The sequence below is a fragment of the Eptesicus fuscus genome, chromosome 14 (assembly GCF_027574615.1).
Source record: "Eptesicus fuscus isolate TK198812 chromosome 14, DD_ASM_mEF_20220401, whole genome shotgun sequence".
Lineage (NCBI taxonomy): Eukaryota > Metazoa > Chordata > Mammalia > Chiroptera > Vespertilionidae > Eptesicus > Eptesicus fuscus.
Window position 1 is genome coordinate 51,505,847 of NC_072486.1, and position 21,818 is coordinate 51,527,664.

The window sequence follows — 21,818 nt, forward strand, 5'->3', positions numbered from 1 at the left end:
GCCTGGGTTGCAGGCCTGATCCCCAGTAGGGGGCGTGCAGGAGGCAGCCGAGCAATGATTCTCATTAATGTTTCTACCTCTCTTTCTTCTCCCTTCCTCTCTGAAATCAATTTAAAAATATATATTGAAAAACTTAAAAAATTTTAAAAATTGGCAGCAAAATAAGAAGGGGTATGCCTTGTGGGGTGGTGAGGGATGCTATAAGGGGCTAAGAAAAATATGCGGGCATCGTAAGGCTGTCTGCAGACACAGAGACATAAGACACATATCAGTAATAAATATAAGCATTTATTTGGCACCTGATGGCGATGTAACATCTGGCAGTGGGAAGTGAAAGGTTTATCACCCAAATATTTCCATACAATACTGATCCAGGGGTAGGGAGGACTTGGCTACAAGTCTCCGAACCACCTGGCTCACAGAATGAGCATTTATTGAGCACCTGAACTATGATACAGGCCGAGCACTGTGCCAGGCCCCATGGGAGATGTAGAGGAAGTTGTCTCAATGTGACATATCTTCAGGGGATAATACCAGTGAATAAAACAAAACACACGAAAAAACACCAAACTGTGTATATTGTCAAAAAGTAGGATTCTAGCTAGGGTTGCTTCTTTTAACATTTACTGAAGCCCTGACATGTGCCAGGCACTGGGTACATATTGATGAACAAAAAAGTTTTTGCCCTCATGGAGTTTCTAGTAGAGGAGACAGAATGAACAAGGGAAGCAAGTAAATATTATCATAGGTTATGAAAAGTGCAATGAAGGAATTAAACAGGCACAGGAATAAACATAGATCATTTAGAGACAGAATGGCCTGAGAAGGCCTCCACAAGAAAGTGGAATTTAAGCTGACACTTGAAGAATAAACCACCCAATCAAGTGATGAGGAATGGCACTCAGTAGACCCCCAGAGAGTGTCTGCGACGGTTCATGACAGGAAAGAGCTCAGTATGTTTGAAACTGAGGAAGCCACTGGGTTGCTGCTTAGAGAAAAAGCAGTACTTAATAAGGTTCAAGGGGAAGGTGGGGCCTGTAGGCCAAGGTAAGGAGTTTGGATTTTATTTGAGATGTAATAAGAAACCAAAGGGTTCCAAGCAGGTGAGTGACATGATCAAGATTTATATTTAAAAACCAAATCTGTTATATTGATATTAGATTGTGTACAAGAATGGAAGTCAGAGAGGCCTTCAGGAACAGGAAAGTCTCCTGTAAGCACTGGTAAGGACGGCTCCTAGGGTAAACAAACATGGATAGCCATCTAGCAAAGGCCTCCCTGAAACAGAGAGACACAGGGGACAAGGAAATAGGCCATATACTATCCAAGGGGATTTAACACTGAAACAGAAAGCAGGAACAAGGAACTACATCACATCCTTGAGCAGCCAATTAAGTAGTATTTTAGACGCATCTGGAGGCAGCAGTAACCAGGATATCAGGAAGCAGGGAGAGAACAAATAGAAAGGGAGAAGGTAAGGTGACAGATTAGAGGATGAGGAAGCATCCCACCCTCACCTGCCCCTGCTGGCACTGCCAGGCTCATTCCAGTGAAAGTTCAGAGAAAAGACCTTGGGGACGTCCCTGCATAAAGTGAGTTCCAGATACAAGGCATCCGACCCCTAGCCTCTGCTGAAAGCTCGGGTTCCTCGAGTCCAGAGGAGCCACAGGTGGCACTGTCCTTCCTGCGGTGGCCTTGCTGCATGGGAGGAATGCACAGGCTGTTCCACACACACAGCAGCAGCGTGTGTCTCTAGTCCTGTTTGTCCTTCCAAAGCCACATGGGAAATGCCTACATTAAATGGACTCTCACTCTGGGACAAAAGGGGCTGTGATATGAAAGACGGGAGGTGACCTCCGAGACATCTTAACCAACATAACAAAAGCAATGACCACAATGCTACCTACAAAAGCGTGGGGCAGGAGTGAGCACACACGTGGAGGGGACCTGCATGCCTCTCCCCATAAAGCCCCCGTGCTCACACACCCTTCACCAGGCTCCTCTACGGCAGCCAAACGTGGCTGGCAACCAGTCCAGCCAGGGCCAGCCCAGGAAAAGAGCCTCACACAGCGGGAACCAGCCTGTGGGCGGGACTTAATGTCAAGGACGGCAGGCTGTGAAACCAGCCTGAAACTCCCAGTCCCTGAGAGGGAAGGACAGAAACCGCGATCCTGCAGAAGCTCCAGCACACCATCTGTGGCCCTGGTGCCGGGCGGTGGCGTCACGTGGGAGGGTGTCCGGGGAACAGATAGAGGTGCCGGCACAGGGTGCTACAGTACTCCGACATCTCCTTGCACCGGTGGAACTCTGTGCCGGGGGCATAGCCTTCGCGCTCCTTGATAAGTCCATTCACCTGGAAAGGCAAAAACCAAGGGTCCAAAGTCTGAGAATCTGGTGTTTTCACAGGAAGGGTGGAGAGACTGTGGCGGTGACTGGGCAAGGGAGGAGAAAGGCACAACACCCGGGAGGGCAAAAGGTTCAGAGCCAGACTGAGCGACTTACTTTGACAAGCATGTCGGCCACGTGCATGTCACAAGCCCTCTCAGAGAAGATTTGAGTGAGGGCCTCGATGTACCAGGAACCCCGTTTGGTGTTACGCATGGCGGCAGTCCCTACAACCAGGACAAAAGTCACCAGTGTGATGGTCATGGGATACCCTTGCATAGCTGGACATCCCAAACTAGCTGTCCGTGGCACGTTGTACCCACCCCATCAGAGCTGTACATGAAAAAGTGCAAGTCTATAGGAGAGTGTAATCGTTTGGACTGTTCTAGAATTCACAATACCTCTGAGGCAGGCATAGCCACATATCATGTCCGAGCGAGTGGGCAGCCGCATCTTCAGCAATTCCTGTCTACCAGGATCACCCTCCTCACACTCGGGGGACAGGGCGTGACCCTTTCCATCCTGCTGGTCAACCCCACGATCCGTTTCATCTGTAGGAAGGCAGACAGAGTGGACAGGATGTTATTTCCTCTCATCTTTCTTGGGCCCGTCATAGACAAGCCCAAGTTCCCTACAACCTTGACCGGGAAGAGCCATTTCCAGCTGCTGCCTCCAATCTAGGGCTGATGAATTAAATGCAAAAAAAAAAAAATTGCTCCCGTTCCTCTCCCTGCATGCATCCATTACCCCGGGGGGTACCCAAACACATGGTCTGAGCTGTCTATTCTGTGCAAGACGGGGAAAGTGCTGAGTCACATACCCTGGTAAACAGAACTAAAAACCGCCTCTGTCCATGATTCACTTGCTCACTGAACAATGCACCTGAGTCACTTGCTCACTGAACAATGCACCTGTGCTTTTTATTGCAAAACACAATAGAATATTGATAACTTGACGTACGTCATTTTGTGGTTATGTCACCATCTCCCATTTATATTAAAAAAAAAGGTTCCGCCATTTTGACGTATGTACATATGTGCTTTATGTTTTTGTTATTTATTTACCACAAGTAAAGGTAAGGAATTGTTATCTTTCTTTTAAATTTCTTTTACTGTTTCACTTCATTACTGCTGTGTATGTGCTCCATGTGAGTGATGTACGTGCTTGTGCAGGTGGGTTCCAACTAACGGCGAAAATCGTGTTACCTCGCACCGTAGGAACGGATCTCCGACATAACCCGAGGACCTACTGTATATTCAAAAGTTTTCGCAGTAGTTTCTCAACCTACCCTGAGCAATGCCCCGCCTCTTCACTGAGGCCTTACCTATCCCAGACACAGTCTTATTTGATGTTGTTTCATTTTGGGAATGTGAGGGGGTGTGTCGGTAGGAAAGAGAGACAGAGAAGACACACAACTCATCACACAAAAGATAAAAGTATGCTTTTTCACAACATTGCCTGCTCCACGCAACATTCAAGAGAGCCTAGAAGGAAAGAGAAGCTTGAAGAAATTGGGGGGGGGGGGGGGGGGGGGACGACAACCAAGATTCATTGATCCAATAAAGATTTATTATGCAACTGCCATGTGCCAGTCACTGTTTTTGTTTTAAGCTCTAGAGAGACAGTGAAGAAAAAGTCTCTGCCCTCATAGAATACGGAGAAGGTGGTATTTTTTAAAAAAACTTATATTTTTATTGATTTCAGAGGAAGGGACGGGGAGAGAGATAGAAACATCAATGATGAGAGAGAATCACTGATCAGCTGTCTCCTGCACACCCCCTACTGGAGATTGAGCCTACAACCAAGGCATGTGCCCTACCCAGGAATCGAACCCTGACCTCTAGGTTCATATGCTCAACCACTGAGCCACACTGGCCAGGTGAGGGTGATATTTGTTATAGACATTGACCATATTAACTAAATACAGAAGACAGGTGAGCTCAAGTTTAAGTACTTAATTTTAGAGAAGATTCAGATTCAGAGCCATTTCTCCCTATCCAGATCTACAGTGTGTGTATATCTCTGAATATAGGAGAAAATGATCATGAATGTCTTTCATTTTATTTTGCTGTTGACACCTCCTGAAGGAACTAGGCCAAGCTGAATGTGTCCCTCAAGAGAAAGGAAACTCCTTTCCTACCTTCAGGCCTCAGATCTGTTAATAAACGTTACTAGTTCTTTCTTTCCAATATCCCCATATTTGTTTTCCACATTATCGCTAAAGTCTCTATCCATTCATTCACTATTTATTAAGTGCTACCATACATCTATAAGGCAATGCTCTGGGCCTAGGAAAACAGCAAGTGAATAAAAACCTAAGTTCCTGCCTCACATACTCTTTTCTTAGTGCAGCTTCCTGCCATGGTGATCGTCCTGGGAAAAAATCATCACATAATTTCTTATTTAAGCTCCCAAAGCTTCATACTATTATCTGCTGAAGCCCCAAATCTCAGTCGTGACTAAAGGTTTATAACCAGCTGGCTCTACCTCCTGTGGCCACATCTCACTATATACTTACAGACGCTCGGTTTTTAAATTACATCCGGGCATACGTCTGACTCAGCACATCATTTCTTTTGGGGGAGGCGGGAAAGGGGTCATGATTTTAATCTTGCTGTGCTTGTCATATTATTATCAACCCCTGCCGCCCACCCTTTCTCCTGAAAGACTCTATCTGCTACTCCATATCTATGTAAATCTTATCATTCTGGGTCCAAATTAAGCCTCATCATATCCCCCAAATCTCTTCAAACTAAGCTGACCTAAAATGACCTACTCCTTACAACTTGCGTCTTCGTATGTTTGGTATCTCACTGATTTCACCCTTACTTACTTCAGGCCTTTAACTACTCAAAACTACTTCAGGTATACTGCTGTATTTTCCAAGTAATTTGTAGGCACTTTGGAGAGACCACATTTTCCTTTGCTTTTGTGACACTACCTAGTGTAGTCCTAGTCATGTTGTAGGACCTTAATAAATGATATTCTTTGGTGATATTAGGAGAATAAAAACATTATTAGTCATTTACATGTGTTGAACATACAACAGATAAAAGTAATTATTTGAATATTTAGACAAAGTGACCTTTGAACCAACCTATAAGCCCTTCGAAAACACTGATCATGTTGTAACAGCCACAGCTGGCAGTTTTGGGGGATTTACTAGGAGCCAGGCACTGGGCTAAGCAGGCCCTTCCTATGCACTATTTCATTTAATCTTCACAACAGCTCTATGAAATAGGCCTGATGATTCTCCACATTTTATATCAAGGAAACGAAGACAGAGGGACATCAGTGGTAGAGGCAGAATTTGATTGCAGTTAGTTTTTTGTTATTACTGGTTTCCTCCCAGTAAGTAAGCCCGCATGTCTGCTGAGCCTAGTCCGAGTCCTGGGGTAGAACTGCATTCAAGAAAGAAGAGGGAGGGAAGCAGCTCAGGAGAAGGAAGACAGGGCTGAACTGGTACCTGCTGTCCTGCATGGCACAGGGATGATGAAGCAGGGAGGCAAGGATGGCAGGGTAGGTGAAAAGTCGAGAAAAAGGAGAAAGTGGAAAAGGGGACAAGAGATAGAGGAAGAAAAAGAGGAAGGGATAAAGTGAGAGGGACAGGAAATCTTTAACCGGAAGAAGTAACAAAAAAAGCACATCAGGTTACTGGTAAGCACAGAAAAAAGTCCGAGTCCTCAGAAAAGAGTCTTGAGAACAGGCACGGCGATGCAGAGAGCTGACCGACCTGAGAGCCATGAGCTGCCCAGGTCCCAGCACACCCCATGCATCGGGGACACTTACAGAGCAAGAGAGGCGGTGGCAGCAGTGAACAGAAGGAGGTGCCCAAGGGATCCAATAGCACCTGAGAGGAGCAAACAGGAAAGTGAGAGCTGGGGGGAGGCTGCCCAGGAGCCGCCACCCCGGTGCTCGTCCTGCAGGGCACTCACCTCCACGGCAGGCCTGGATGAAGAACATTTTCGGCTTGTTCTGTAAGCTCGGGCAGCTGGCATTGTCAAAGAGCCGAAACACCTCTTGTAGCTGGTGGAAAGGAATAAGGGAGAAGGGAGGGTAAGCGGACAGTAGGACCTTCTGAGTCTTATACACACAGCAGCAGCCAGCACAGGCCGAAGGTGACAGACGTGATCCAGCACCATCCACAAGACTGCACACACCTGAAGCACCTTGCCGTCCACACCATAGACGCCGCCCTCCACGCCGTGAGAGAGGAGGGCCACAATGCAGGAGTCAGTGACGCGGTGAGCAGACAACTGGGCAAAATTCTGGAGTTTCTCTTGCATTTCCTAAAAGAAACACCTTTTAGTGTTGTTCACTATAGTCAGCACCAATATAAGCTTTTCTGTGGTGTCTGAAACCTTAAGTTATTAGAAGGAAAAGTGATTTCTGTGGTCAATGATAAGTAAAGTCAGAGACCCGTTGAGAGGCTAGAAAAAGCATGGATTCACTAGAAAATGCATGACTTCAGACACAGAATTCTGAATATAATGGCACAAAATTCACAGACTGAGATATGCTAAGAACTCCTGGATTAAAGCACATCACTAATGAAGCTAATCAAGAGCTAGTTAACTTTATCCACCCCCCTATCAACAACCAGATTTCTTTTGAGCAAATACTGTTGTACATTAGTGGCACAGGGGGCCACCTGCTGAGCGGTGAATGAGTATCACCTATGGGGCCACAAGGAAATAAACTGCTCCGTGGCAAAGGGCTTAACAGGACCATGATCTAGAGAACAGCAGACCTTCTATGCTGTTTTCTGTCTGAGACCTGAAGTGCCCAGAGACAGTGGTGATGTCTGTATAAAACATCTTGTTCAGGAAGGAGCATGCTGTCTGGAAAATTCTGTCAGAGCCATGACTAAATGCATAGGCCATGGGATCAGACAGACAGACCGAAGTTTGACCCCTGGGTTCAAAATTGGTACAAGTTATTAAGTCCCTCAAGACTCTAAGCCCATTCTGTAAGAAAAAAAGGGCTTATAGCTATGTCTGGCACATCCTGCAAAGACCTGTCATTATTATTATGTGTATGTCTAATTAAGGGTAACAATATTATCTCCCTCCCCCCGCCCCCCCCCCCCAAAAAAAAACCCTATTATTAATCAACCTTGTATTCCAATTTAAGAATCTTGCTTTATTGCCTGGCCGCTGTGGCTCAGTGGTTGAATGTTGACCTATGAACCAGAGGTCATGGTTCTATTCCTGGTCAGGGCACATGCCCAGGCTGTGGGCTTGATCCCCAGTAGGGGGTGTGCAGGAGGCAGCTGATCAATGATTCTCTCTCATCATTGATGTTTCTATCTCTTCCTCCCTCTTCCTTCCTCTCTGAAATCAATGTTAAAATAAAATTTTTTAAAAGAATTTTGTTTATCTAGCACTATGTTGCCATACACAAGTACCTCTGTACTTTAGGCATTTGGCCCATCAATCGAAAGTATACCATAATATAAAACCTGATACTAATTGTTAAACCTGTCTCCCTCTACAACTCAAGATGCCTGCACTGTCTCTCCTATCTGAGATCAGCAGAGAGATAAGTTATTTTATTATGAATTTGAATGAACTGTAATGAAGATGAGTATGCTGTCCAGGCAGAAAAGTCACCATATACAGCCCCCGACAAAAAGCACACACTTGTGTAATATGTTGCAGTGGTTCTCAAAGTGTGGTCCCTAAAGCGCAACATCAGCACCACCTGGGAATTTGTGAGAAGTGCAAAGTCTTGGGCCCCAGAAACTGTGTTTTAACAAGCCCTCGGGTGATCTGACATGCAAAGTTTGAGAACTACCAATCTATTTGTTTGCAATACAGTTGACCCTTGAACAATGCAGTGGGTAGGGGTGATTTGACACCCACAAATCCATATGTACTTCTGACTCCCCCAAAAGTTAACTAGTTATCCTTCAGTATCTGTGGGGGATTGCTTCCAGGACTCCCCACAGATAACAAAGATCTCAGATGCTCAAGTCCCTTATATAAAATGGCGTAGAAAAAGGCATACAGTCAGCCCTCCCCATCTTTAGATTTCCAACAGCAGGCTGAAAATACTATTTTCCATCTGAGGTTGGTTGAATCTGCGAATGAGAAACCTGGGGATATATAGTCTGCATGTAAGTGGACCTGTGCAGTTTAAACCTGTGTTGTTCAAGGGCCAATGTACTTCTGTTGCACATAATTGAGACTTCATTATATAAGACTTGTAAGTCTGCAACATAACTGGAAATGGAGAAATTGGCTCTGTTGAAAAAGTATGTATATTTTCTGAGCAAGTAGAAGCTGACCGTAATATTGGAAATCTTAAGGTAATAAAAGATAGACAAAATTGACTTGTTTTAAGAATATATAACCCCAAGAGAATACGTAAGTATAAAGGCTCCTCTGGAGATGACCATAACAATTTAGCAAGTAGTAGTTGAAGTTAAGTTTCTTTGTGGAAGGGAATAAAAAGACGAGCATTTTGAACTTCAGCGAGATTATTAGGTCAGTAAATAGATGACAAGAAAGTCCAAAGTAAGAACACATACTTTGTAACTGAATTGATACAACTAAACCTTTCAATAAATGGAGATTAGTCATTTGGGGAAATTTTTCCAAGGTAGCATAGCTTAAAATGGGATCTGCAGCTGTAATTAAAATTATCTGTAATTTTAATTTCAGATAAAATTACAGTACTTCTCTAAAGAGCAGTCTTGCCTTTATTTTTGGCTGAGGGTGGGGGATACAGGAGAAGAGAATAACCTGCAAACCATCTGAAATTATATGCAAAATTTTGTGGATAGCTTCATTTTGCTGGAATGACCCACTGCTTGTCCCTACACTTTCAAAGCAGTCTGCAACCTAACCAATACCATATAGCAAAAGAAAATTTGCCACTTAAAACGGGTTATTTCTTTATATATGATGAATTGTAATTCTAGAACTAGCAGCCTCATGAGGGAGATGCAATGAGAATAGACTTTGATGCCAAAGAGAAGAAATGAAAACCAACACAAGCAGTGAAAGACCAGTGAGCGCTCTCACACTGTCAAGAAAAAAGGATTCCCTAAGACTACTTACTGTTTCCAATTTTTAAACGGAAAGTAAAAAAGTTGTAATAGAAGGCAAAAAGAGGGGATCTTAATTTTTTTGGATTCTGTTTCTTTGCTCGCCAAATAATTATATAACAAGAGTTGAGTTTCTTGTGAGGTCCTTCCAGGAAGAAAGTATTCAGTGCAGATGTGTAGTGCACCAAATTCTCACCCCCACTGTGCCGACCTGATTGTACCGCATCTGAGCGTTTGGCCACTGCCAGAAACCGGTTCTGCAATGTCCTCCTCGCGTCTCTGAATCTCTAGAGCTGAGGATTAGGCTACATGGAGGGCTATCTCCCAGAGTTCAGCCCTAAGCCTTTTGCTCTTGTTACTCTTTTTCAAAGATCTCATATTCTCATTACTTTTCCTACACAAGTAATTCCCAAATTTACGTCTTTGGTCCTGACTTCCTCTGAGGCCCTCAATTCCTCACTTAATTTTTCCATCTCCCTTTTTATGCAGTCATTCAATCATCAAGCAATGAAAGTACAACCATGCCATTATACTGTTTTCACATATATTCTTTCCCTTTTGGTCCACTAGACCAGCGATCACCAACTGGTGGTCCGTGTGGTCCGAAAGGTTGGTGACTGCTGCACTAGACATTATGATTTTAACTCCAAAGTGGGTTTCCTGCCATTAGCCTCTACTCCGTTCTTTACAATGGTGTCATATTAATCTTTCTGAATCATCACGTGAATAATGCATTACTTTCTGCTAAAGAATTACTAATGATGTTCTAATGTCAAAACAAGGACGTCTAATTCCTTTGTGAAGACATCCAAGGCCCCGGGCATTCTGGTCCCTTTATCTTCAATCTTATTTCCGGCACTCTTTTGCCCTAGACATTTGGTTCACCTACTAGGTCCCTAACATCGCACATACATTTCCTGTCCACACACTATTCTCCCTGCCTAGGATCCCTTCACCACTTCTCTCACCTTAGTAACTTCTGTCCTTCAAGGCCAGTTCAAGTCTCCACTTATCCTTCAGATGATATCTATCCAGGCAATTGTTTCTTCCTCTTAACTATTGTAGAAGAAACTGTCTCAAATTTTGCTTGGTCCTTGGGAATATATGAGACGTGCTTCCTTTTTTGCTGCTGTCAAGACTTTCTCATCTAACTGAGGTCCCTAGAACTCAAGGTCCACATTTTTAAATCTCTGGTACTAATAGTCTGCCCATTCTAAGGTACTCAAAATTAGATGTTACCGCAATTGCAATACAGAACAATGTAACCAGATAATGAGAATCCAGTAGGTCTTTGATTGAGTCTGCATCAGGTTTAACATAAACAGGAATGGTGTTTATGAAATGGGCTCATAGATCCACACATTGTTCTGATGACTGTCTCTGAAAACAACAGTATACAGCTGACTTGGTGACTCACGATTGTATCTTTCACTAGCATGCATGTAAGATTCCCACTGACTACACACAATACAGAAAACCAGGACAGCATAAATTCCCAGAGCAGAACCTGTAAGGAAGCATAGAAAGCATTCCTCTTGTTAAGACTTTCTAACAGGATTCCCTCTGTAGGAATCATGGCTGATTTCCAACAGACCTCTCAGGAAAGCAGATGACCTACTTGAATACTAGATGACTGAAGCAGCTGCTCAGCCATGGCTTGGAGCAAGGGTGGCCTTACTTCTCTGCAAGAGCTGTTACTGGAAAGCTGGCAAGAACAGCATGCAAAGGAGAACACCTGAGAACCTACTGGTGAAACTGGCCTTACCAAAGTATAGCAAATACATCATTTTCCTCACAGAAGCAAGACAGCTGAGAAGAGAGAAACAGAGACCGCAGACAATGTTGAAGACAAAACAGAGACCCGTACCTCAAAAGATCAAAGTGAATCTCCCAGAAACTTTAATTTTACCACTGACATTCCAAAAGGCAATGCAGGAAAGTACTACTATTCTGAAGAATATTAATTCACCAATTGGCTATTACAATTTCAAAACAGAAATATCCAAAGGTAATAAAGTTGGAAGTGTAGCTGGTTAACTGAGGTTAATGAGGAATAACTCATAATGATGCTTATGATCTGCAGGCATCTAGTCCAGAAGTAATTTACCCTAAGATCTGCCTTGTGGCCACCCAACTCTTAAAAACAAGGAATTTTCCTATATGTTAATTCATTAAACTGCCACAAAACAATATTTACAAGGGCAATGCCAGCGAACTCTCATTTGCAACAATTTTATCTGTTAAAGTAATCTTTACAATAATAACTAGACTCCTGTTATGATTAACCAAGAAATAAATGTCCTGTGTAGCCTTGGCTTAGAAATATCCTTCTGAGCTGGTTGGGTGACTCTCAGTGTCTCCTCACTCCCTGAGTGACGGGGAATTAACCCTTTGCACTCGCTTGCTTTTTTCTCAATTCCTGCTACCGATGCTAACCGTGTCGAGTCACACTCGACATCCGAGTGCAAAAGGTTAATTTGCTGAGCATGAAAAAATGAGAACCCAACCGTGGACTTTTATTACTCAGCAGGGAGAGCACAACCTTCTGAGAATCAACACTGAAGTAGCTGGCTGACCCTAGTTCTTTTAAAAAAAATAAAAACTAGATTGCAAGGTGAGAGGCAGAAAAGAGTGAGCAAAAAGGTAAGGAGTAAAGTAACTAGTAAGACACAGCCCAGCAAGCAGAGAAGTAGCAGGGGTTTCTGGCCCCAAATGCTACATCAGATACCTGTGCAGTCTGGTCAAGTAGAACATGGACATTATAGCCCAAGAGCTTGAAGAGGGTGACTAGATTGCTGTGGTCCACATCCCCTCCAGAGCGGAAGTCCAGGTCCTTCTCTCCAGTGAAGTGCACGTTGCTCAGGACCAGTGCCAGGCCACGCGGCCGAGACTGCAACCTATAGGCCTGGGGAGGGGACGCCAATTAGACCCAGAGCTTCCTGAGGACAGAAACTGCGCCTCCCCAACTAGGTGACACATTTCAAGAAAACACAGACATCATACTCTTCTGAACCCCACCAGGTCAAGACAGAAATATGCCCATAGAAGACTTCCACCAGCAAAGACTTTCTGACTAATAAACAGGGACAGAATGTGTACACAAACTAAGTTCACATGCCCAGAAGGGACATCTCATTTCCCAACTCTTTCCTCGTGCCATTTTGCCGGACTCACCAGCTGGTGGTGTGTTCGATAGAATTCGGGAGTACAAGGCTTCACCTGAAGGCAGGGTGGGCCATCTCTGTTGTCTAGGGAGTGCTCCACAGTATCTGTGGCACAGAAAGCCAAAAGCTAGCACACAATCTATGCATCAATCCTAGTACTTCATAACTTCAGGCACCCTCTGAACTGGGGATTTAATAATTACTGGTCTTGCCTATTCCCCTAAATTTGTAAGATCCATGAGGTCAGAGACCTATTTACTTAGCCTAAATATAATTAGGTACTCAAGTCACTGAATAACTGAACTGGATATATGATAAAAGCCTTGTTTAATCACAAAGCATCTCAATTAGCAGGCTAGTGGCTGATGATGACTTTCCTCATTCTACAATAACTCAGCTTCATAGAGGAGTCAGGCCAACCATATGCAGGAATTTTCTACCTATACAAGTTGCTCCAAGGGTCAATTACCATAAAAACATCATCTGTGATGGAAGGGAAATAGGATAACCAATACCCCATCTAAACTGCCCTGCTAGTCCTGAACAAATTCACCGAGGAAACTGTTCCCAATATGAATGAAAAGTTATCACTCCAGGGCAAAGTCAGATACCAGTTAAGAAAAGGGAAGTCAATTTGTTGGACCCATTTTACCCCATCAATTCTCACCTGCAGACAGGCGGAGCTGCTTGTGAGGAGGACAGGACTCACACATCGGGAAAGACAGACTCAAGTCGTGGTCACGGCTCAACTGTAAGAAATCAGGAGCCCCGTGCAAGGTCTCAGGGAGATGGTCTAGTCCCAATAAAACAAAGATCTAGTCTCCCCACCCTGTGTCATAAATTCCTTACCCACCAAACTAACCCTTCTCAACACACCACGTGTCTAGGGCTCCATACCGGTGAGAGTACATGCTGAAGACCAGAGAGGGTTGAGAGTAACAGATCCTCCAGGTGACCCTGCTTGGTTTCCCTCAGGGCCACACAGAAGGCATCAAAAGCATGGGGACCTCTCTTGGGAAGCAAGTTGAGGAGTTCCACATTCTGGCTGAAACTGCCCACTTTGGCCTATAATACAAGAATAAAACATGAAATCATATTTACATATCTAGCTATAATTCCATTTCTCCAGATGAGCTTCCTAAAAACGTCATCATCCATTTCAAGAATTTCTTTCACAGGAAAAACAATATGGGTGAAGCCCTTCCCATTATTCCTGAATTATATACCTTTTCTGTTCAATGCTTTAGGGTAGAAGGGCATTTTCAATTCCTTAATAGGGCACCGCACCCTTTTTACACTTATCATACTCTGTTCCTACTTCTACAACCAATTTACTTGGCTTTTCTCTTTCGCCTCCAGATACCTGAATGTGCTCCCTCATTTCGAAGGTGATGATGTCTTGTTCCAGGAGATGTTCTAACAGTTCACTCAGCAACAGCTGTTTGGCCAGCAGCACTCGGTTCTTTTTCAGAGCTTCCTGATGGTCCGGATGCATGCCACACACTCCCAATACCCTACAGATAAAAGGCAGAGAGAAAGGCTGTCAGTACAGAAGATGTGGCCCAGAAGAGTGGAGTGGAAGAGGTGTGGGCAGGAAGAACAAAAGAACAGAATTTACAATAACCAAGGTTAATTTGATCGAATCTCATTAAAATCAAAGAAGTATTGAGCGATAACATGTTGAGCATAAGGAAATGATGTAATTCTTTATGGAGTATGTTCAACTGAGAGCATTGTCTGAGATAAATGGTGTCTTTAGGGGAGGGAAAAAAGCTATCTTATCAAAAATACACACAAGCACACATGTATTCATGAGAAGGAATATTCCTCAGACAGACCAATTTCAATTAAAAGAATTATTTCAAAAAACACTTCAGATCATTTATCTAGGCTGCTGAAAGTGATGTAAGTTTTAAATGATTCTGCGTTAAGAATAAAATAATTTGATACAATGGCAAAAACTCAAACCAACGGCCAGCTCTAATGGAAAGTAAATGAGACAACACACAAACACACTCTATCTAGTCTAATTATACAAATTATAACTATGGCTTTTCAAACTTTAAGTTCCTGTGACAAAATGTGACTAGAAATTATCAGAATCCTGTAAAAACTGGGTAAGTAGAAAGTATGACAGGAAGTCATAGTAGATAAATACTAATGATGGACACAATCACCATAATTTGAAATCACTTAAAGAGTTAAAGCACATAAAGGCTAAATTATTTTCATAATTTAGTTTACTAGGGATATCTTTATTTCAAGGATTCCTTAGTTTTGCTACTGGTTTGGAAAGAGATCAGTTTCTGTTTATGAACTAAAAGAATCCCATTTAACTGTATATTATCTATGTGCCTAGTTTATGTAAATCTAGAGCTCGCCAGCCTGCTTAGTCAGTTTCCAAATATATGATAGTAGTAAGAGCCTGATGGCAGTGAGAAAGGGATATGGTAATAGCTTCAGTTTATAACTTAAAACCCTATTTAAAGATCCATCTTGATCTCAAAGATGCTACAATGTGCTTCTTAGAATCAGGGAAATACCATGCATTTGTAGAATATACTTGGCTTAACTCTAGGTGAGAGATTTGTAGTTACAGAAGAAAAAAAGCATGGTCTTGGAAGAGCTGAGAGAGATCATGTGGGATCCGAAGGCAGAGGAAGTGGTCAGGAACACATTCCCAGGGTTGGAAGCAGCCAACCTATGTTACAATTTGGGTTTAGAACAGTAGTGATGTTTTAAATTCCACTTAAACTTCTTGTTTCTTGAAAGACTCCTATTACCCCAAACTTTCAGTAAAAACCTGCTACAACACAATCTACAGAAATCAAAACCATTTAATAATCACTTTCGAACATACCAAAGCAATAACAATGATAAAACTCAGGTAAAAATAAGTGTAATGAGACCAACCTCAAAGTAAAGCCATTTGTAAAAGGCTTTGCCATACTCGTTTTAATATGTGCCTGTTGCTGTTAACTTTTGATGAACATAAAACTAAAGCAGGCCTGGCCGGTGTGGCTCAGTAGGTTGGGCGTTGTCCCAGGCATTGAAAGGTTGCTGGTTCAATTCCCTGTCAGGGCACATGCCTAGATTTTGGGCTCATCCTCGGTGGGTGACATGCAGGAGGCAGCCTATTAATGTTTCCCTCTCACATCGATGTTTTTCTCTATTGATGTTTCCTTCTCATGTCAATGATTCTCTCTCTTTTCCTCTCTCTAAAATAATAATAATAACAACAAACTAAAACAAACAAAATAAATTTTTCCTCCCTTGGATCCCATGACACCATTCTCTCCAGGTCCTCTCTATGCCCACCATATTCCTCCAGAGGACCTTTGGCCTACCCTTAAATGTTGATATTAAGAACCTCTGAAAGAAGCTGTCCCTAGTCTGTCTCATCCATACTCATAATTCAATAATCGACTCCCAGTCCTTAACCCTTTCAAGTTCCATACTTGGATTTTCAATAAAAAACTTCCTTGGGTTTAATCTGAAGCATCATCTGCTTTCTTTTCTTTCTTTCTTTCTTTTCTTTTTTTTTGATAACCCTCACTCGAGGATATTTTCCCACTGATTTTTAGAGAGAGTGGAAAGGAGGGGTAGAGAGAAAGAGTGAGAGAGAGAGAAACATAGATGTGAGAGACACACATCATTGGTAGCCTCCCACACGTGCCCGGATGGGGGCCGGGATCCAGCTAGCAACCCAGGTGAGTGCCCTTGACCAGAAACAACACACCCTTTAGTCTGAGGGCCGACGCTCTAACCACTGAGAAAGCGGCCAGGGCAGCATCATCTGTTTTCCACACACCTGCTCCTTCCTGTATTCCATATTATGCCGTGAATCTCAAAGGTGGACTTTCCAAAGGTAACCACCATCTTAGAACTTTAGGACACATCTGGAAGGGGAGGAAGGGATAGACAAAAGGACACAAAGAGAGTTCTTCAGTCTTGATCCAGTGTCCTCCATCAAGTTTCAGTTCCGAAGTCTTCGATTAATCTTCTGGGTCTGGACCAGGAGGCACTTACATGTTATCCTGTGTGATGTCTGCCATTAAATGCTATAACTGGGGCAGACAGAGATGGAGACACACGGGGAGCCTCGGGAACCTCCTTGTCCTTTCAAAGTGCTCTCACCCTTTCAAAGCCTGTGCTGACTGCTTCGAAAATCTGGTCATTATACCCAACGCAATACGGGTCATGATATAGTCAATCCAAACCAAATGCACATTAGGCAGCATCAGGAGGTCTGCGGGTCTCATCGGTTAAGGGGATCGAGTTCCTCAGAAGCGAAGCAGGCGAAAGACTCAGAACGATTCAAAGATGGAGAGTCTTTAAGAGAAGCCGAGATTTGGCAGGGATGGAAAGAGCTCCCTTGTTCAAAGCCCCCCTCCCCACCCCCTGGGTTGGACGAATCCAGGCTGGGCAGGGAGGGACGTGGCCGAGAGGAGGCCCGCGCGCTCCTGGGGGGCGCAGCCCGGCTCCCCACTCCTGGCAGGAAGCTCGGACAAGGCTCCTTAGGGGGTCCAAGGTGGGGTGAGGCGCCAGGGCCACACGCTTGAGCCGCGCGATCCCCTTCTCTGGGCCCCACTAAGGACCCGTGGTTTCTTCCCTCACTCACCTGCGTCCCCTGTCAGCGGTCATTAGCCCGTTTAGGGGGAGGGCGGGCCGGGAGCCCGCGATCGGCGTCGCCATTTCTCGCTTTTCCCGGGCTGTGCACGCACCGCCCACGATCCAAACAAACTGAAAGCCTCCGAGTCCTTTGCATGCCTCTCCCGACTGGCGGCCCACAACGCGCCTGCGCCCTACCTCTCTTGGCCCCACCCCTCGGCGAGGCCGCCCCGCCCCGCCTGTCACTGGTTGCGCGCGCAGGCGCAGAGCCTCCGGTGGACGCGCTGTCCAATGGAGTGAGAGCGCGCCCTCGGCGGAAAAGGAAGGGGTGGGCATAGAGCGAGGAGCCGCCCCGCCGTACGTGGGAATGCGATTGGTCGTGGGTTCCCGCGGAAATCATGGCTCCTTCCCCCGCACCGCCCACTCCGCCTGCCTGGCCTATTGCAAGAACTGTACAGAGACGGGTGTGGCCGGACTTTGTACTTTATTGAAATGGTGGGGAGAGGTAAGGAAGCGGGGAACACTAGGAGGCGCCAGACGGGTACCGGCTCAAGGACTGGAGGCCTGTGTGGGAGCGCACTGAAGAGGAGGGTAGGTCATCGGTGGTTGAGCAACTCCCAGCGCATGATTCCAGAGTCTAACACGGGCCAAAGAAACCAGGCATGCGGCCCGCGTGGGCCGCGAGTTTGACGTGCTTGTTCCAGACAATCTAGTATTTAGTTGGGATGTGAGGAAGCAGGGCCGGGGCTGATGTAAAACCCTAGCAGTGAGAGTGCAGGGGTGAGGCTGAAGCGATGAGAGTCAGTGCAATTGATTCCGGCCTTCACATTGGACGACGCAAGAGTATCTATCCTTAGATACTTTGCCACCTCTGCCAAGAAGCTCAGGCTTTATCCTTGCTGATCCACTTCTCCACCCATTCCCAGAATGGGAAGACCCTAACCATAGGGCAGTTTTACTCCACTGTTTCCCAATAGGATGGGGACCCCTCACTGGGCACTGTTCTCTAGCCCTTGGGCCAGAACTGCTTCCCACGTGGAGCAGGGGTTATCACAGCTTTGACTGGTCTTGTGCCTCCAGGAGGCTGGGCACATTCCTGACCACTCTCAGCCCACCCTGACTGCAGACACAACTGGTCCCCCACTCTGTCTACCATCCCTCACCAGCAGTTGTCTGAGACAGACTGAGAGATGTGCGGATGGCCTGGCTACCTTGTTTTTGTTAACGAAAAAAAAAACCATTGAAACCTGTAAAGAATTTTAGTGAGTTTATTTGAGCCAAACTGTCGACATATGCCGGGAAGCAGAACCTCAATGAATTGAGATAATGCTCCGGAGAATGCAGGGTTACATCTACTTTTATACATTGAAATCAAAGGAAAGGGACGTAGGTGAGTTACATGAAATCCATTGGTGATAGATTAGGGAGGTGGGACAAAGCAAAGCGGGGAAACCTGGGATAGGGTGAAAAGCGAAATGATGGACATGTGCTTCTCTTACAGAGATGGATACAGGATACTTTAACGTAATTAACAGTTGACAATTAACTTGATAACAATAACAACGAGGGAATGTCCCGGTGCCATTTGTTGTGCCCTGAGGGGTCCGGGGTAAAAAGGAAGTTACAAGTTACCCAGACATCTCACAGATATGTTATCTTAGAGGCAAAAAGGCAAATGGGCTCAGTAAAGAAGATCTAAGTTGATCTTTGTCAGGGAAGATATCAGCTTAGGAATGACTGCCCACTATAACCTGTTTGTAGTTAAATATTTAATTTTCAGACCATCTTTTGTGGTTATTTTAGGTCTCTGAGTTTTCAAGACGGCCACACAGGCCTCCCCTGAGCTTGTCAGGTTAGCAGGTGGCTTCTTTCGTTCACATTTTGAGAACATCATAGGCTTTCGGATCAGAAGATCAGAGTTCAAGCTATTTTTATGCTGTTTACTAGCACTGTGCTCCTGTGCAAATAATCAAACTTCTCTGACCCTTGGAATCCTCATTTTTCAAATGAGGGTGATTTTACCTTACGAGGCTGGGAAGTCTAGGTGATCTAATAGAGGCAAAGCACCCAGAGCAGAGGCAACGTAACTGTCACTCAGATGTTGCTTCTTTTCTTTCTTCTCCAGATTCTCTGGATCACTGTCTCATCTCACCCTCAATCTAACTCTGAAAATAACGATTATGGGTTAGGTTTCTGAATGTCGCCTGAAAAATTCAAATTGTACCACCTGCATCTCAACTGAGAAGGGCTTACCGTAGCCTAACTCCCCTCTGGGTTAAAATCCCCATTGGTGATATCCAGTCCCCAGCAGGCACTGGGAAAAGTGGTCAAATGAATGAGTGGGTCTGGTGCAGAGATATGATATATCCTGGGAAAGTCTGTTAGGGGGGTGTCCAGTTGTCTTCATAAAAAACATTGTCATCATCAGGGTGACTGAAGCTGACATCATAGTCAGGCGGTGGAGTAAGAGGCTCCAATCTGGGGAGCGACTCCAATTTGGGGAGCATGCCCAAGCTCTGCAGATCAGGAGCAGTGGACACAACTCGTGGTCCCCGAAGCCGAAGGCTGATAGGAACTCTTCCAGCACTTCCTGGGGTCATAGACCCCTCTGAGCCCACTCGCCTTTCCACTCTAGCTCTCCTGGGCCCCTCTGGATGGCCAGGCTGTCCCTCCACAAGTCCTGGGGAGATTACCACACTGCTGTAGGGAGGTGGTTGATCCAATTCTTGGGGGCGGCACTGTGATTCCAACACCACGGCCTCTTCATAGGGTGGCACCTCAAAGCCTTCATTGTCCCTGATGAAGGAGAAATAAGGTCATTGGTGGCTTACTGAAAGGAGCCCTTTTCTATCTTCTACCAACAAAAGACCCCTCCATAGGGGTCACTGATACCAGTGATAGAGGTGGAAAGCAGAGCCTGTATGTCTGAGAGACTAGAGAGACACAGGGAGAATGGGCACAGTGCAGCGATTTTTCAACCGGTGTGCTCCAAGAATTTATAACATGCAATACCTGACTACTTAGTCAAGGGCACTGACCTTCCCCTTAGGCTGCCTAAAAGAATGACAGTAGCCATCACAATAGCTGTATGGTGTGAATGAGTCAAGATTATACGTATTATATCTGTCAGGTCGGCAAAAAAACCCATGTTTTTTTGGTGTGCTGCAGAATTTTAGTAATTAGTTTATGTGTGCCATGAGATGGAAAAGGTTGAAAATCATTGGCACCATATATTCCTTCAATCCTGTCCACCCCTCGACTCACCGAGCATTGCCCGAGGCCCCTGGGCTGTCCGGCTGCACTGATTGGAACACCCATTCCAGAAAGCAGGCCAGCAGGCAGGCAAACATGAAGAAGCCACCCAAGGTCAGAAAGAAATAAGCAACAGGGACGATGTCCGGCCGTATGCCCAGCAAAGCCAGCCCCAGGAAGAAGGAGGCACAGCACAGGTAGAGAAGTGGCTTCTCCAATCTCCCCCACAACTGGCTCGGCAACATGGCCCCTCCCCAGGCTCCTGCAAAAAGATACACAGCTGTTGTGTCTCAACCAGCAACTGGCATCATGGCTGGGACAGATTCCAAAGTAACCATATCAGACACCTTTTGGGGGTTTCAGGCTCTTCAATCTCAAATCAAATAAATGGCCAAAATAAATGATCATCAGTATCCTCTCCAGTTCTGTAATTCTCTGTAGGTTCACAATGGATCAGGGTCCCAGGGTATCAGGATGTGTGGAATAAGCCAGGACACCTGCCCAAGAGTTCCGATTCTCAGCCATCAAGCCAGTTTACTGTGTCCTGGCCCTGCCCCCCTTCCTTTTTCCTTCTTCCCTGGATTCTCCCAGTTCTATCATTCCACAACAGGATCCAGTCCTGGGTGGGCCCTTGGGCCTTGGGGTTCACTGGCATCTCTGGAATCCAGGTGATGGGGCAGACCTTGCCCTTTTTCTATTACTGTTTGCACTGGACCTCCATTCCCCAGCTGCCCAGTCAGGGCCCTCAGTAAGACCCTGTTGGGGTGAGTAGGGAGTAGGGGGCGTCACTTACCTCGTGTCTGACCCCACCTTCACATTTCCTCCAGTCAGTCCATGCTCGGTTGGAGGTAGAAAATGCACATAGACAGAGCATAGCCACAGGGCCACAGCTGCGTGGGAATCTTACAAAGGCCTAGGGCCATGGGCAGAAGCCAGATAACCTCTGACCTCTCTACACTTCACATCCACCCAGGTCCTCCACCCTCTCCTGGCTCTAACTCAGTAAGCTCACATTTCTAGTTTCCTGCCTGCAGTTAACAGGGCTGGGAGGTTGGTGGGAAGAGGACACTTCTTTCCTTTGCAGCACAGCAGCAACTCGCAGGCAACCATGTCAGGAGTTCCCTGAACTCTGCACAGCAAGGACTCACAGACTCTACAAAGGGGCCAGGCCCCCTCCTTACACCCCTGCCCCAATCCCATGACCCTCCCGTCACCTGTCACCGGCCTTAGGAGTTCCTACCTCACCAGTCTGGAACAGACTCCAAAGAAAGTAGGTTGTGGGGGAAGTGGGAGGCGGGGAGGAGGTGGAGCCCGCTGGCCCCACCCTCTTTTCTGCCCCAGTCTCAGAGTTCCAG

The 21,818-nt window shown here is 45.5% G+C and overlaps 2 protein-coding genes across 8 annotated transcripts; both read right to left on the minus strand.

Moving 5' to 3' along the window:
• Positions 1-268: 268 nt before the first annotated feature.
• Positions 269-17,371, minus strand: CASP2 (caspase 2). 7 transcript variants are annotated; one of them, XM_054726341.1, is made up of 12 exons: positions 17,222-17,285; positions 16,412-16,499; positions 13,964-14,114; positions 13,498-13,665; positions 13,268-13,349; positions 12,611-12,705; positions 12,165-12,341; positions 6,546-6,674; positions 6,321-6,411; positions 2,787-2,936; positions 2,503-2,612; positions 269-2,353 (listed from the first exon to the last, which is right to left on the minus strand). In XM_054726341.1, the coding sequence occupies exons 2-12, from the start codon at positions 16,477-16,479 to the stop codon at positions 2,222-2,224; spliced, it is 1,353 nt and encodes a 450-aa protein (XP_054582316.1). In that variant the 5' UTR covers positions 16,480-16,499; positions 17,222-17,285; the 3' UTR covers positions 269-2,221. The 7 variants fall into 7 exon arrangements, with proteins under 7 accessions (XP_054582316.1, XP_008152175.2, XP_054582318.1 ...); XM_008153953.3 differs by lacking the exon at positions 16,412-16,499 and having other exon boundaries at positions 17,222-17,371; XM_054726343.1 differs by lacking the exon at positions 17,222-17,285 and having other exon boundaries at positions 16,340-16,480.
• A 1,100-nt stretch (positions 17,372-18,471) lies between these two features.
• Positions 18,472-20,723, minus strand: TMEM139 (transmembrane protein 139). Its single transcript, XM_008153955.3, has 2 exons — positions 20,476-20,723; positions 18,472-20,007 (listed from the first exon to the last, which is right to left on the minus strand). Exons 1-2 carry the CDS (start codon positions 20,706-20,708, stop codon positions 19,593-19,595), a joined length of 648 nt encoding a protein of 215 aa, XP_008152177.2. The 5' UTR covers positions 20,709-20,723; the 3' UTR covers positions 18,472-19,592.
• Positions 20,724-21,818: the final 1,095 nt, after the last annotated feature.